At 47.3% G+C, this 16,283-nt stretch overlaps 1 protein-coding gene across 7 annotated transcripts in view; it reads right to left on the bottom strand.

Moving 5' to 3' along the window:
* Nucleotides 1-9,308, bottom strand: part of MIB2 (MIB E3 ubiquitin protein ligase 2) — a 29,367-nt gene extending 20,059 nt beyond the window's left edge. For 6 of the 7 annotated variants that reach the window (XM_065855150.2, XM_065855148.2, XM_065855149.2 and 3 more), the window contains exons 1-4: nucleotides 9,180-9,308; nucleotides 8,788-8,917; nucleotides 771-1,118; nucleotides 136-307 (exon numbers count right to left, since the gene is read on the bottom strand). In XM_065855150.2, coding sequence (XP_065711222.1) covers nucleotides 136-307; nucleotides 771-1,017 — 419 coding nt within the window. In that variant the 5' untranslated portion in view covers nucleotides 1,018-1,118; nucleotides 8,788-8,917; nucleotides 9,180-9,308. Of the gene's footprint in view, nucleotides 1-135; nucleotides 308-770; nucleotides 1,119-8,787; nucleotides 9,010-9,179 lie in introns of those variants that run through there. The other variant, XM_071798439.1, reaches the window with a different exon arrangement.
* Between the last annotated feature and the right edge of the window lie 6,975 nt (nucleotides 9,309-16,283).

Here is a 16,283-nt window from a genome sequence, read left to right on the forward strand (position 1 = left end):
TCCCAGCTCTCTTTTTACAGCGACAGCAAATATCCGACTGCCTAATCCAAACAGCAGCCTGGCCAGAGGTCGGATACGAGCCCTGAAAGGGAATATTGCTCTGTTTGCATCTCTCAGCATTCAGATCCCACTTACGGCTGCGAGTGTGCTGTCTCATAGCGCTCGAAGGAGTGAGACAGATCGTGCTTGTTGTTCATGTAACACTGCGTGCACAAGTCATAGTCAAAGCACATTTTGCACTTCCACCGCATTCCCCGTATCCCGTGCTTCTTGCAGCAGTCACAGATGATGTTTGGGTGACGAACACCTAGGAGAACAAAAGGAAAATGATATTAAGATTCACGCAAAATCCAGAGAGACCAGGCTGACAAGGCTCTTAAAACTACATCAGCATGTTTTGAAGAGAAGAATCATGTGCTGTGCAGTTATTGAAGATGATGCAATAATATAATACAAAGCAATACGTGTAATATGAAGTATCCATTTTCTGGCTTAATGGACTCTCATCCTAAAAGTCACGCCAGGATCTAGCAGGATGACCAAGTCAGCAAAACTCTTAGATCCATAGATAAAAAAAGAGGAAAGAAAGGTCTTTGCATAGAAGCAAAGAGGAATTCATGGCCATGAGCTGGCTGAGCACACATCTCCGCTCAGCATCCGTCCACAGGCAGTCACAACAGGCCGAACACTGCAGGTTCAGGTGTTACAGGTACTAAAGGAGATGGGTTTACAGCATCGGTGTCTGCACTTCTCGTCCACGTCACACTTACCAATTTGTGCGTTATCATACAGAAGAAGGTCGTAAGCCCCTTGGAATCCAGTCCGATAATTGGTTCTGTTTCCTTGATCCCACTGCACGACCACAGTCTTATCTGGAGTGGTTGGGCTGCCCGTCCGACCGATCTCCACCACGGTCCCAACGTTCCCTTCGCCGTTGTCCTGGTTGCCCCACTTCCAGTCCACTCCACGCACCACCCGCATCCCAACCTGCATGCTGGCATAGGGGTCCACGTCCATCGATCTGCGCAGCAACCCCTACAGTTCTTCCATGGGACGGGTCTCGCAGACGGGCGGTATCATCAGCAACACATTCGCTATCGGCAGCATGTTCAGCACACCTAATGAGGCAACACACAATTAAGTGATGCCGCTCGACGCGTCACAGCAATAACTCTCATAGCGAAATGAGGGGATGCCACTTCAGCTCATACCCTTGGTGCACAACTCAAGCTCAATTAGCAGGGCCAGCAGATACAAACGAACTCAAACCCCAACTTGAAGCGCTTACCCCACTCTGCCCAAAACACCATCGTAAGACATTTTGTGCAAAGAGAAATCACCGAGGAACATCCTGACTACCTTCTCTTTAGCTTAAATCTTTATTACAGTCCAGTTGGTGTTTGAAAAATGACAACTGCCTTTAGCAAGATAACTGGAAGCCCCTTTTGTTTATAGTATCATAGGTAAATGTAATTCCAACTCCATTAATAAAGATAATTAAGAATGAAGGAAAGAAAGGAATTTTTTCTCCCCAGAATGATCTGGATACAAAAGAGGCCTGACCTGCTGAGTAGATAAATCTGTATTTAAAACAAGGATCCTCACAGCTTAGCACAGATGGGAAGGATATGCAAACTACCCAAACTTCCAAGGCACAGAAACATCTGCATAATATCCACAGACCTATTCCAGAGCACTGGGCAAGAAGTCTTTACAAAACTTCAATCCCAGCCCTTGATTTAAAATGCAGGAATATGGGGAACAGCTACCAGAGACACAACGGAACAGAAACAGAAAAGCACAGAAAACAGAGTGGAGGGAAATGACCAGGAAAACAGGATTTGAGCGAGAAAAAGTCAACACTAGTCTATTTTTGAGAAAGATATGCATCTTACCACGTAATACCACAGGGCTGAGTTTCACTTGCCCAGAAAGTTAGTTTTGGTTTTGATTTTGGGAGACGGGAAGTTCTAAAGACACACATGAAAGGAACATTTGCCTGTTTTCCAGAGGTAACAGCAGTTTCTCCAAAGCAGCCACACTGCTCACCTGCAACGGGCACCGCAGATTCCGCGCTGCCATCAGTCAAAGCCTGGGATGGCCCTTCCAGCTGTTGCCGTGACAATTGGTAAATGAGGTGAACACCACACGGACGCAGCACATCCACAACTCCGAATTAAAAAAATAGATCGTCAAAGCCTGGTTTACCTCCTTAGCAGAACACCAAGACAGAGGAGTGGTGCTTTTAATAGCTAGGGCCAAGCTGCTGCTTTGACTTCTGGAAAAATCTCCTGTTTATCTTTGGGCATCCCTGGGTCTCCCTCTTCGTCTCGAGCCATCCACAACATCCAATATTCCCTCAAAATTAAACAAACCCACCAACCCGCACACAAACAGAAGCCAAGGGCCAAGCTGCGCAGCCTCCCAAAGCACAGCAACCCTCACCCACTGCCATGAGACACCCAGTGCAAGCCGGGCTGACAAACCAGCGGATGAGTTAATAGGATGTGAACTCGGAGACGGCAAGAGGAGCAGCTTTGTGCCACGTGAGACGCTGTTAACACTACACCCACCAATAAAGCAACCGAAACCACTGACGCCTAAAAATAAACTCTTCTTCCAGCCAAACATCCCCTTTTAAATGTATGGAGGAGTAGCCTGATGCAAAATCAAGTTTCTAGCATGCAGAACAAGGCCTATTTCTGCTCGGCTTTAGCACCGCTCTCACTTCAGACTTGTCCTGCTCTGCACCGCTGTGATGTCCAAACACCCGCCGCATGAGAGCAACACCAAAACCAAACGTCCTTGGGAGCTTCACATCATCTTGTGTTCCAATCATCGCTAAAAGACGCCTTGGGCAACACTTTCATTTAGACTTCTTTTGTGGCGGTGGATGTAACACTGCCAAGTTTAAGGCACACCAGTGTTTATTATGAAAAGAGAAACTATCAAAAAGAATATATTTTTCAGAAAGCATTGCAGAGCCTAACGAGATTTGTACGAGCCCTCTTCCTCCACATCAGAAATGAATAAAATGGGCACTTGAAGAGGCAGAACTGCTTTCTTAAAAGGCTGCTATCGACCAGTCAAGGCAACCAAACCCACTGCAGAGAAAACAAATGGAAACATCCAACAATACAAAAGTACCAGAGATGCACAGCTCAATTATTTCCTTAAAACAACCACCACCCTTCCTGATTCGCCCAAGCGAGCTGGGGGCAGGCAAAGGGAGGTAATAACAGCGGCAAAGGGAATTGCATGCTCAGAGAAGGAAATAACAGATACCATGGGGGTTTTTAAATGGGGATGGAGTTCATGGAGCTGCCGGTGCTGCAGTGACCTTCATGCAACCCCTGGCTTGCTGCTCTGAAGGCTTCCTAATGGGAATACTCCACTGGCCACACAAGAAGGCACCAAATTCTGCATTCCCACCTAATCTGGAGGGGTGATGCGTAACGAGAGTAAAGAACCGTTCACAATCCTTATGAGATGGATTACAAAGCTCATGCGGTCTGAACCTTGCCAGAGATCGGTATTATTTACTTCCTAAGTGGAAATGCTTCACTCATTGAAGCAAATACTCTTCCCTCAATGCTATCTGGGTCATAATTATTCCCCAGAAAGATAGGTCTAGCTGCCAGAAATGATTCACAGAGAGAACACCAGCTTCCCAGGGGACTTTAAAGTAATTATAGACAAATAATCCATTATAAGACACAAGCATATTTCTGAATCCTGACCATTCTGACCTCATCTGGAAAGAACAGCCCAGGTGTCATTTATGAGTCCATTCTTAGGAAATCCCTGTAATACTTAACTGGAAGAAAGGGAAAATACTTTAGTGCCTTCAGTCTGCAACATTTTATATGCAATAATTGTTGGAACATTCTGCCGATACGCAAACTGCTCTATGGGAAACCTCATATTCATCCCTAAGAGGCAAAGGTTGCTGCTGTACCGGGTACAGAGTAAACAGAACCCAACTGTGGTGTAAGCAGATCGACAAAATCACTGCACGGCACTCGGTTATCAAGTTATTTGAACAGCACGGTAAACAGAGGAAGATGCAAGTGATTCTGTTTCTAGGGGTTTGGGTGGTTTTAAGCAGATTTTGTTTTCCTTTGCACATATTTTGTGGTTTGAACCGTCTTCTCGGGCGAACGGCTCCACCTTAGAGAGCTCTGCCTATTGTTCCCTACCCACGAAACTTTCGTATTCTTTAATAATGGACAACAACTAGGACCAAATACCTCTGACCAAGGCTCAAAGCCGCTACGTTCGTTAGCAAAGCCGGCACTCATGCCAAGAAGCTCAAATTCAGACTCATCCTTCACTTTCCTTTCCCCTCAGCAAACAGCGAGACCCGAGGACAGCAGAGCAGACACAGGCCTGCGCTCTCACTAACAGAGAGCAGCGTAATTGCTCCCAAGGATGCTCACAATTCCCACAAATATATCCACCGTTAAACGAAAGCAGACCAGAAAACCAGCAAAACACAGTAAATAACCCTGGTAATATATAACCTATATATAAAACCCTATTAAACAAGAAACAAAACTCTAGTATAAGGGCTAATATTGAATTTTAACACATTATAAAGATTTTTCTGCTTTCGGCATAGCTCTTTCAATAAATTATGACTTCACAAACACTGGGCTTCAATACCACCCCACAGCACAGCCCGAGGCCAAGCTGATGTGCAAAAACACGCAGTCAGGGCCGTTTAATTGGTTCTTGTTTCCCAGATCTCATTCCACAGCCCTCGCTCACACCAAGGGCAGCACTGTCAGATCAGCCCTTGTTCAGCCACCGAGAACTAAAGCCTAGTAAGGCCCACTCTCCATTTTGGAGAAGATATTAATACGAACTCCTAGTTCCCAGCACTAGCACATCTTTTAGGGTAGAATAGCGACCCCACCTCAGCCACCATCTGACAAACTTAACCACTACAAATCAGACTAAACCTATGGGATTCCCCCTCAGCCCACCTAAAGGATTTGCATAACTGGCTTAAGTAAGTAGTTTAATATTCCACTGCAAAGCCACAAGGTCTCGATGACACTTTGCTTCACTTTTCCTTAGGCGGTCAGTTCTGTTTAATCCGAATTCTGCAAAATGGCATCACTGGCACCGAGGGGGAGGGAAGAGCAGATGATGTTTCTGCAGCTTACAGATCGATAGCAGATAAATGAGGCCATTCTACTGACAAATTACTCTCAGCACAAAAAAAATACACAAATGGGGGGGGCTGCCACTGTTAAAACCAATCCATCGAGAAAAAGCCTGCATGAGGTTAAACCTTTTCCATGCCCCCTACCTCACCCGCTCTCGAAGTATATTTCACTGCATTATATAAACAGAATAAAGCAGGTGATTAATACGCCTTTGCTCAGGGATTAATATCTTGTCATTTCAGCTGCACTGTACCAGAGCAGGCACGGCACACATCCTGGAACACGGGGACACAGGGTGAGAAACACTAAAAAGAACGAGCCAGGCACTACGCTTGAAGATGGTCCCATTGAGAGCATTTTATCGCTACCATCAACACTTGTCCTCTACAAACGCCAGCCCATTGATCTGTTTTGCCTAAAGTGAATTGTACATGGGTTGTATTCCAGCACTGAGACAGTGAGAGGTGAACGCTGCTTCCCCTTCAAGTTGTAGAAGCGACACTTTCAGTGGTTATCATGCCAGCTCACTATCTGTTCTTCCACCTTGCTAAAGGATGCAGGCCTAAAAGAAGCATCAGCTAATTTATTAATATCCAATAACAGTAGTTTTGTGCAAACCCTTCTGAGCAGCTTGACCCCGGCATTCTGGTTTCCTAAGAAGCAGCAAACAATCTCAGAATAGATCCTAAAGATGGAAATTTTGGAGAAGTTACACGCCTTACATTTTCAGGTCCATTACATGTGAGTAGGGCACTACCTAATGGCTTCGGTGCACACAAAACTGGCAAATCAGGGCTGTTCAAAATTCAGATTTACAAGTCGACATCAGCCAAACCCTACAAAAGAACAAGTTCCCTCCACCCGCTTCTACTAAACACAAAAACTTCAGGCTTTATATTTATGAGATCAGTGCTTATTTGCCCACTGGACAATTAAAAGTGATAAGTGAAAGTTCAAGCTGAGCATCTACTGGTTCTCTCTTATTACATCCCAGAAGACAATTGCTCATGAGCCCGATGAAATTTCCTTCTGGCTTTTGATGAACTGTGCTCTCTCCAGGAGGGAAAAACCAGCTCCAGCCATTTGCTTTAATTGGACCTGACAGCTTGCAGATTGCCGCCTCAAGCCTTGAAAAGCTCAGTAGCTGGGGCTGATGAGAATCCACTTTTTGTTCAACAGCGGATTTCAGAGTTAAATTTACATTGTATGACAGTCAATCCAAACACACACCCCCTCCCACCAAAAAACACACACAACACTGGGGGGTGATGTTTAAAAGCAAAAAAGCAAGCAATCATTTGCTAAGTTTGAATTTAGGTCTTTCGCACTTTACATAGAGAAAATGGGAGAATCATATTTTAAGTTTCCTGTACCCTCCCTGGAAGATCCATGTGGCATAAGGAAAACAAATGAAAACTCATAAGCATTGAGGAACTCCCCACCAACTTCCTCTGACCTTTCAATATGCAAAGCATCTGCTTCAGACCCCGGCTCAGAGCAAGCTGGAGCACAGAAGCTGCTCAATCTCTGCTGAGCCTCGAGAGCTCATGCTACCAACTTTCAGATTCCCCTCTAGGCTTTCCGAACGGTCAGCATTGCACTCCTGTCAGCTTTCAGCCTGGGACTTGCCCTTTCTGTGGTCTGAAAGCAGATCAAAAGGTTTAAATCTAATCTATCCTGACGTGCCTTTGACTACAGAGACATGGGCTGCGTGGGAGCAGAGGGAATTGAGTAGCTGGCTGTTGCTTTCCTTCCTGGTACCTAACGGAGGCTTGAGGGTCAGCACGTACACCAATCCACTTACAAGTTTGTACATTTTAGAAGTACCAATGCCATCTTTCAGCTCTGGATAGCTGAGTACTTTAGAAGACACAAAACCACTTCACAGATAGGAAATGGAGCCATAGATACAGGAACAAAGCTCATATCCTAGCACCAAGTTCTGCTCTCCACAGCCTGGCCTATACTGGAAATTTCAAACACCACTGCAGCTCTCATTACAGAGGGAGCAGAAATATTGGAATTATAAGTCTCCCAATAAATTCTCTTTGCTTAAAGAGGGAAGATTATTCAATGATCTTTCTCCAATTGAAGTTCTAGTGAGAGCGCACTGAAAGCTGCACTGAGCACGCTGTGTTACAACACCGAGCGCTGCCACAAACGCCCTTGTAAGCCAAGAATCAGAATCCTTGAAAAACAACTGGGACTCAAATAGTCTGCTCGCAAGACTTTGCATTCTATTCCTGGATCCCTGCAAAACAGTAACTCAAAATGAAAGGGCATGATCAGTCCTGTCGCAAGCGCTGCGGTCACATTCAGCACGACCCTGAGTTCTGCCAGAGCCCAGGAGCGGTTCTGTGTCCAACAGATTTGATGGGAACAGGCAGGCAGGGGCAGCGTGACCCAGGAGAGCTTCATTATCAAGTTGGAGAAAACGTTCAGTGAAACCACAGGCAACCAAGACGGGTCTCTGTGAGCAATCAATATGAATGCTACATGAACGCAAGGCAAGAGATGAGCTTGTTTCACAAATCACAGCTCTGAACAGCCCGTGGTGGTCACGCAGCAACACCATTGTCAATCGAGGTATCTTAGAAAGCCACGAACGTGCCCCTTTCCAAGTGAAAATGGAAGGAGACAACTGCAACCCCCACACTTGCAGTGCTTCCACAGTTTTGTCAATTTCCAAAACATTTGTCAAAGTTTTAGCGACACACGACGTCATTCCAATCTTAACAATGAGGGTAATGTGGGTTATTCACAGTAACGGCATCCCTTGACAATTCGCTCATCTATACCCTGAAACCACGGACAAAAAATTCAACAGGTAATCAAGTATGGAAGAAGGACCTAGAAGGATGAACAACTGCATTGTTCTTTATAGGAAGTAGTTTTAGGAAACCAAGGAGCTATTAAACCAAGGAGAAATAGGAATAGTATCCCATTTGAGCCAAATAAACTCCTCCTATAGCAACAGAGAAGTGCGGAGGATGTAATGAGGCTCTTAGCCAAAAAGAGAGAAGGTTGAGTGGTAAAGCCAAGCCCAAGTGACCTCCATGAAGGTGAGCCAGAGCTCACTTGTTTCTAAGTGTGAGGCAGAAATCAGAATTTGCTACATTCAGAAAGCGATTTCTGGAGTTGAGTGTCTGCAAGGAAATCAGAACACATGCAGTGCTCCCAATGCAGCTGCACCATCTTCTCTAGGTTTAAGTTTGGCTCCTGTTTTCACGGCTCTTTCTTCGTTCAGGAAGATTGCAAATATCATAGAAACACGGAGCAGAAAAAGCCGCACGTGCTTCAGTTGTGAGCGATATTCAGCATTCGGCACACGACACAAACTGCCCAGCAGGAACCGGTGCCAGCGCTCGGCTCTCACCTTCGTGAGTACGGACGTACCTGCAGTTCCTGTTTCCAAACAGGAACACAGGATGTGTGTTTACACCGTCCAGGGCTGCCAGTACTCACCGTCCCACAGGAAATAAAGAAAATAAACAAAATTGGAGCAAGAGCAAGCAGATGTGCCCCATTATGGACTCAAGCCTGGCTAGAGGTCGTAGAAAGAAAACCAGCCACTCAAAAAAGAAGAAAAAAGGGAAAAAAACCAAGCACGTACCTGGTAGAGTGGAGAAAGAAGAAAATTCAGAAAATCGAGAAATCCACTGTCCTTAGCCAAGGGCTGCGTTTGCTTCCTTCCCCCATTCATTCTCAGCGCAGAGTCCGAGCGGCAGAACTTCCACAGTGACCTGGGGAGGAGAAAACACGAGAAGCCGCTCAGGAAGGCTCCGGGCTCCGGCTCCCGGCCCCGTCCAGCCCCGGCCCGCAGCGGCGGAGGGCCCGAGCCCGGCCCCGGCCGCAGCCCCCCCGCCGCAGGCACCTCCCCACGGCCGCCTCCCTCCTCCGCCCCCGCGCCCCACCGCGGACCGGCCGCTCCAGGCCCCGCTCGGCAGCGACACCCACACACCCCGGAGACCTCCACGCCGCCCCAGCCCCGCTCCCCGCTCTTACCCCCGGGGAAGCCGCCGAGGCACCGGCCGCCCCGCGGGTGCTGCAGCGACGCCGCTCCAGCCCGCGCCCGCTCCCGCTCCCCCGGGGCCGCCCTCGCTCCCCGCCCCGGCCGCTCGCAGCGCGGCTGGGCATGCTGGGAGCGGTAGTTCCCCGCCCGCCCCGCTCGCCGCCCCCGGGCCGCCGCCGACTACAAGTCCCGGGAGGCCCCCGCGGCGCGGCCCGGCCCGCCGGGCCTGGGGAGGGACCGGGGACCGTGCGGCCGCCCCGCGTTCCCGGCCCCGGTCGGACACAGGGCGGCGGCTCCGAGCCGCGTGTTGCTGCCTCGCCCGGCGCCTCCGCGGTGTCCAGCAGAATAAAATACCCGGGATCGTTTCCTGTCTGCTCTGCGCAGGCAAAAAAATGGCCATTAAAGCCGCGGGGCGGCCGGCAGGGAAAGGATGCGGGATCCGGGAAAGGATGCGGGATCCGGGAAAGGATGCGGGATCGGCGGCAGGATGCTCTGTTCTGAGCGTTTGGGTTTTGGGGTGAATTTTAGGGTAGGTCTGTCCGCTGTAAGGGAGGTTTTGCAATTCGGTGTAACCCCGCTTCGAGGCGCCGCTCTGTTGCTCCCTGGCACGTCTGTATTGAAGCCAGTTTTGTCTTTTAGTCTCTGCTAATGCAGACTGGCACAGCACAAGGGTTAGAAGAGTGGCCTGCACTGATAGCGATGAACAGCATTTACAGCAGTAAAACTGAGTGATATGTTTGTGCCAAAGCCATCAGAACACAGCACAAAACTGGCCAGCGTGAGACCCTTCGCTCACAACAGGAATGTGGTAGCAAGGTCATAAAAAAATCACATACCATTCCTTTTCCCATTAGCCTGTCAGGAAGACCATGCCCAGATTTCTAAGATACATCAGGTGTCTTTTTCCAGGTTATCTTTCTTAAAAATATATATAGATAGATAGATAGATAGATAGATAGATAGATAGATAGATAGATAGATAGATATAGATATACAAATTGGAAAACTGTATTAGAATGTGTGAAGTCCCCTTGGCAGGCAAACATGAAGTCATACAGCATCAGCAGCTTAGTCCATGGCCAAGATAAAATCTTTACTATGATTATTTTGATGAGATTTTGCCTTTGATTGCATATCTCCATTTCAGAGGTGGTATTTTGATTGTGGATAACACCAAAGATACCGCAAATGACAAACCTCTCTGGTGTGTAACGAAAAATGTCTCTGGTGTGTGACAAAGTGTGAGCTCCAATGAATCTTTTCTAGTGGGAAATGTAGCTCTGGATGTGGGAGAGAAACCTTTTCCAAGTATGTTACTGGGAATCTTTCTTTGCCCACTGGATGCCGCTGTTACACAGGAATATTCATGGGATATTTCTGTAGGCTTCTTCTCCAGATATGGCCACTTCAGGGTCAGCCAAGCTATATGGATTTAGCGCTATTTGTAATGGTTTTTTTACAAGGGAACACTCCCTAACGTTTTGCAGTTTATTGGCGTGGCTCATGTGAACCTTGGGCCACAGAGGTGGATGCCTGTGTGATGCGAACACCAGCAGCAGAGATCTAGTGATGTCCTTTGAAGGTGATTGAACAGTACATGCAAAAAAAATATCGGCTGGTGGAGGAAAACAGGTTGTGCAAAATACATTTTCAGGTCGTATATAGAAGGACGCTTTCCTCAACAAGTGTGTCGTGCAGTGCCAACTTTGCATGTTTAATACAGGAGGAATTTGTACGTGGAAGGACTGGTTCTGAGCCTGGAGCAGCAGCGTTCCCGGCTCGCACGGTGGGGCTGTGCGCGGATGCTGCGGTTACACCCCGTGGCATTGCGTGCAGGGGCAATGACCTGGATAGAGCAGAGCAGATATGTGTGTCTCCTGCTCTTCAGTGGAAACTGAACAGCCTTTCAAGCTCAGCTGAGTCCCAGAACAAACCAGAAAGTGACCTACATTCAGTACCCAGCGTTGGGAATTAACTTTGAGGGAGTTCAATTCCACATTTAGGTCTCTCCTCTGAAACAAATGGAACCACAGCGAATTGCCATTCAATTATTTCATCTATTTAACTTTAGGGTTAGAAGATTTCAGAATCAGGAATGTCTTCTCAGCCTCCCTCTTTAATATGGTTTATTTACTGTGCCGGATGAATACAGCATGTGGAATTCTGCAAGGGCAGTGTGTCCATGCTGCTGTACTCAGCTGGCAATGGTGACAGCAGGCATCTTTGCTTCTTTATTATTTTAAAATTCTTAGCGCTGTGTTTTGGGATGAATTCCTACCCCATCGGAATGCTGATGCTTGGGAAAGCCTGTGAGCACAGCACCCCGCTGCATTAATACAGCCTTCAAAATCCCAAAGTGATCCCAAGTGTGGCTGCGGTGAACTCAGCAGGATTATGCCAGTGATGAATCCGGTCCCGGCCACAGAGCAGACAAGGAAACGAATCCTTCTTTTTCCTGCTGCTGTAATTACTGAAGCAATTTGCTTGTGTACCTGAGGTCAAGTTCTGTGTGTCTGGAAATGAACTGGCACCGTACCTCCCTGCACCGGGGGAACCAGGTCCTTCGCCTCTCTGGCTGTGCTTACTACACTGTATGCACAATCTTTTTATAATATAGTTCTCTTGCTGTCAGTGTTGCCAGATCCTTTCACAAACTGCATTAATTTTTAAAAGCAACCATGCACAAAGCATCCCCACCCTTCCAGGCCTCAGCGAAGGCTGGGAGCCCCTTACAAGCCCAGGTTTAGAGGTCTTTGCACTGGCTCACGAAGCAGCTGAAAACACAAGCCATGAAATGCAAACGCCAATGGGAACTGAAGAGCAGGCAAATAAACCAGGAGCAGGGAAAGAGGGAGCGACTGGCCAAGCTTCAGAGATAAAAAGCTTGAGCATCAGCGTAATTATCCCGATATTTGACAGGACACCACAGAACTATGTCTAACAGTGTACATCAACAGTCCCTCATCATCTGGAGAAGAGGGGCTTGAATTAGTTTGCCCTAAAGGGGCTTTTTTTCTCATCTAAATCATATAAACAGGCCCGGGAGAGTCACTTTCCATGAGGCTTTTTACTTAGTGTTATGTAAGAAACAGAGTTTATGTGGCTATAATTGCTCCTCGAGGTTGCGTTTGCAGGCAGTGCTGGCTAGAACATGCATTTTTGTGCAAGGGCTGAGCGCCTGCCTGCCAGATTGGCTGTTTGTGTGTGCAGACACAGCATCTATGAGAGTAACAGGCACTTCTGCAGATTTTCTCTCCAAATCTGGCCTCTGGTGTGTGCAGGGAGGCAAACGAGCAACAGAACTTCAGCCTTCTGGGCTGGTCAGACATGTAGGGCTGGAAACACAGGCAGGTGACGCTTGTCCCTATTTAGAGGTCTTTCTGTAATTAGCTTTGTGTCAACGTGATGGTTGACTATGGAGAGAATTTTTGACAGGTTCATATAGAACAGGAGCTGATTTCCATTGTTATAGCTCCATGTTGTTCTCCCTGTTGAATTCTCATTATTAAACATACCCATTCCATGCCAGCTGGAGATGTATAGCTGGGAGGAGGCTGGTGAAGACAACCCCTTAGAAGGATTCCCATAGTTGGAGTGGTAGCTGAGATCCTCTCCTCACTGTTCTGCAAACAGATGTGGACCCCAGAATCAACAAAGCATCTCTCTGGCAAAAATATTTAGACTACATTCCCATTATTGCTGTGCAGGAAAAGCAGGACTCCCAATGAAATTTGCAAAACCAAACACAGGGTTCAGGAACGTCTATTCTATTTCAAATCAGCAATGATGAAGCAATTTAGAAAATCTCACCCTAAATCCGCATCCTATCTGCTGACAGCCACAGTTAAGAGACAATGGCAAAGCAGAGCTGACTTAAGCTCTTGGCTTATGGAGGTATTAAAAACCAGATTGAAATCTCTCTGGCTGACACCCAACACGAGGGGACGCCAGCTTTAGTTGCTCATAAGTGATCTTCCTAGCTTGATGCTCAAAATGTGTTGTGGACATCTGGGTAGCATCAAAACAAACCTGAAGCAAACCAGAGAAGTCCTGTGTTCAACTGATGAGGCTGGGTGATTGCCCTCTCCTTAAAATATGTTCTGTGCACTTAAAATTATGTTGAGTTTGAACCTTGTACCTCAGAAAGGTTTATGCTCGTTATTTTTCCCCCATTCTCATTCTCTTACATGATGGCCGTGCCCACAGTTCGCTCAGCGCTTGTCCCTGAGGTCTGGCAAGGCCGTGAGAGCACCAAGGTATCTGGAGATCTCATATCCTTATTTTGAGGCATGGCACAGCAGTGGGAGGACTCAAAGTACATACGTGGGCTTGGGGGAGATGACCAAGACCGCTGAGCCAACACGGCATCCTGAGACAAAAAACCATTCCAACAATGCGTCCCATGGGTTCCCTGGGGCACCCTCTAATGGATCCTAATTAGAAGCTGTCACTTCTTGTTATGGGAAGGAAGGAACAGTTCAGCTTTCCCACCCCTTAACCTTGGAGAGACTGAGATGAGAGCTGCCCCCAGGAATTATTTAATTTAGGGCACTTTCCCTCCTCCAAGAAATTAATTGGGCATTTCTGCGTGTGGTGGGGCAGGCACCTCCGGGTGGTACGTGACACGCAGACGCTGCTAACACTGGAAATTCATGCTCATACAGATAGATGCCCACTTGAGAAAACGTTGTTTTTCAAACATCAGCCAATTTCAACCGGTTGTGGATGTTGCCAATTTAATCAGCAGGTTTTAAAAGAACTGTAGCGAAACCGCAGCCCCTAAGGATCAAACCTCCCTCCAGTCTCCTACCAGCACATTCCTTACATGCATCTTTTTCAGGCACTTGGTTTCTTGACAGCGTTTACATAACCTGGCTGAAAACTCTCCCACAGCCGATTAAACGCCTGCTATGAAATCCAAAGCTCTGATTAAAAGGACGGAGCTTTCCAGGACTGCGATATTTGAGCAGATGGGTGATGCTCGTGCCTTGCTCTGCAGAGGAGAAAGTGGCATTTTCTTTACAAGTACATACACTCTGAGCTTTCCCATGGGAATTGCTTGTTTTGTTCAGATTATTATTTGAAAGCTATCATCAGATGTGATCACCCGTTGGATTAGAGGAAGCAAAAGGAGATGATCAGATAATCCCTGAGGCACAAAGCATTTTCAGTTGAATTTGAGGAGAGCTGTCACCTATGGTCAATTTGTTTAGCTCAGGGTATTTCTCTCCTCTGTATCTTCCTAAAAATGCTCATGGCTGGAGACCTTTGGAGATATGGGATGTCGCAGAAGAGTGAAGGGCTAGGTCGCAGAAGCTTTGTCAATCAGACCTTCCTCAAATAGACGTTCCCTAATTGAGGATTTCAACCTTTTCCAGAGCCCTCTCTGTCAAACCCTCAGAAATTCCCAGTGTTTCTCAGGCAGGAACCAGCACATGAGGAAGTAATTAATGAGAGCACAAGGGGAAAAGGAAAAAAAGAATGTGCTGAATAGAGGCAAAACTGAGCGTGGAGTCTCCATCCCACAGGCTGCCCGCTCAGCCCGCAAGATGCAGACAAAGACATTCCAGCTCCTGACAAACAGCCTCAAGAGATGCTGAAGAGTTCAACAACCTGCCCAGACATCTATGGAAAGAAACAGTTGGACAGCAAGGCTGCCTGATGCACACCAGGAGTGTAGGTGGAGTGTCTCTTGAGCCGAGGATATATTATTATATATGAATCAGCAACGTGATTATCCCTGGTCCTACGTGCACATGATCCATAGCAGACACAGGCTGTATGATGCATCACATTAGTGCTATTCTGCTTTTCAGAAGGAGCTAAGCAGTGAGTCTGGAATAATCAGTTAATTCATTAATTATAGGATATTTTCTGGAAGCCGTACTCAGAGCCAGGACTGTTAGCCAAATCACCCCATTTCCAGTAGGCTGAGTCTCGCCCTTGTTCTGGCAAACGCGTCAAGCTACACATCAAATCCAATTAAAATGCTTGAAAAAAAATAATAACACATAAAAAACTTAGTTCCTTTGGATAATTCATAACCTTACAGGAATGCTGTGCCTCAGTTTTCCCATCTGCAAATTAGGGAGACAGGAATGCCATTCAACTATTTCCCGGCAGTACTGTAAAGCTCATTTGATTAACGTTTATAAAACCGTACGTGATTCTTGGAGGGGAATTGCTGCTGAAGAATTAAATGTTGTGATTTTTGGTTATTCCCCAGATGCCTGAAATACGGAACTTGGCAGAATTCCAGAGGAACCATCTTTGTGAGCTCAGATAAGAGATGAGCCAACCTGGCTGTCAGGCTGTTGGTACAGGCAAGATTGATTATAAACCTCGGGGTCTTAAGGAGTAGATCTAAGCTCAGAAGGTGGGCAAGGCTCCAGAAAGCTTTGTCTGCCCCATGAAGTGAAGAATCATAGAATTGTTTGGGTTGGAAGGGACCTTTAAAGGTCACCCCGTGCCACCCCTGCCACGAGCAGGGACATCTTCACCAGCTCAGGTTGCTCAGGGCCCCATCCAGCCTGGCCTGGGATGTCGGACTGGTCTCTCCTGTTCCTGTTTTCTGCTGAGAACCCAGCTGCGCATCACATACCTGGATGAAACAAGTCGGGCTCTTCCAGAAGACAGCAGCCCACATCAAGGGCAGCTGCTTAGCAGAGGCAAAACTGCCTACAACACCCTGCAAAGGCTGAAGAACTCATCTTACACCCTTCTCTTGGTGCTGTCCTCATGTGTTTATCAGCTCACATTTTCCCAGGAAGAGATCACAGCCCTTAAAAACTCCAAGCTTTTAAATAAATCATTTGAAGATGTCCTTGTGAATTAATATCGGTGTCCCTCACCTGTCTCCTGTTAGCAACAGCTGCCAGCAGCAGGAGTTTTAGAAAAGGGAGGGGAAAACAAACACGCGGGGGAGGTTTTTGGGGTGAGGGGATGGTGATGGTTCTTGGTTTCGGCGCCTGCCAAGGTCAGGATGGAGCGGGGTGAGGGACGATGCGGGGTTACCGGCTGCTCCAGGACCGAGCACGCAGGGGACCCCTCGGGGGAGCCCCCGCTCTCCGGGCCGGGGGGGCTCTGGAGCTCCCCGG

Source organism: Patagioenas fasciata, chromosome 23 (assembly GCF_037038585.1).
Source record: "Patagioenas fasciata isolate bPatFas1 chromosome 23, bPatFas1.hap1, whole genome shotgun sequence".
NCBI classification, from domain to species: Eukaryota; Metazoa; Chordata; class Aves; order Columbiformes; family Columbidae; genus Patagioenas; species Patagioenas fasciata.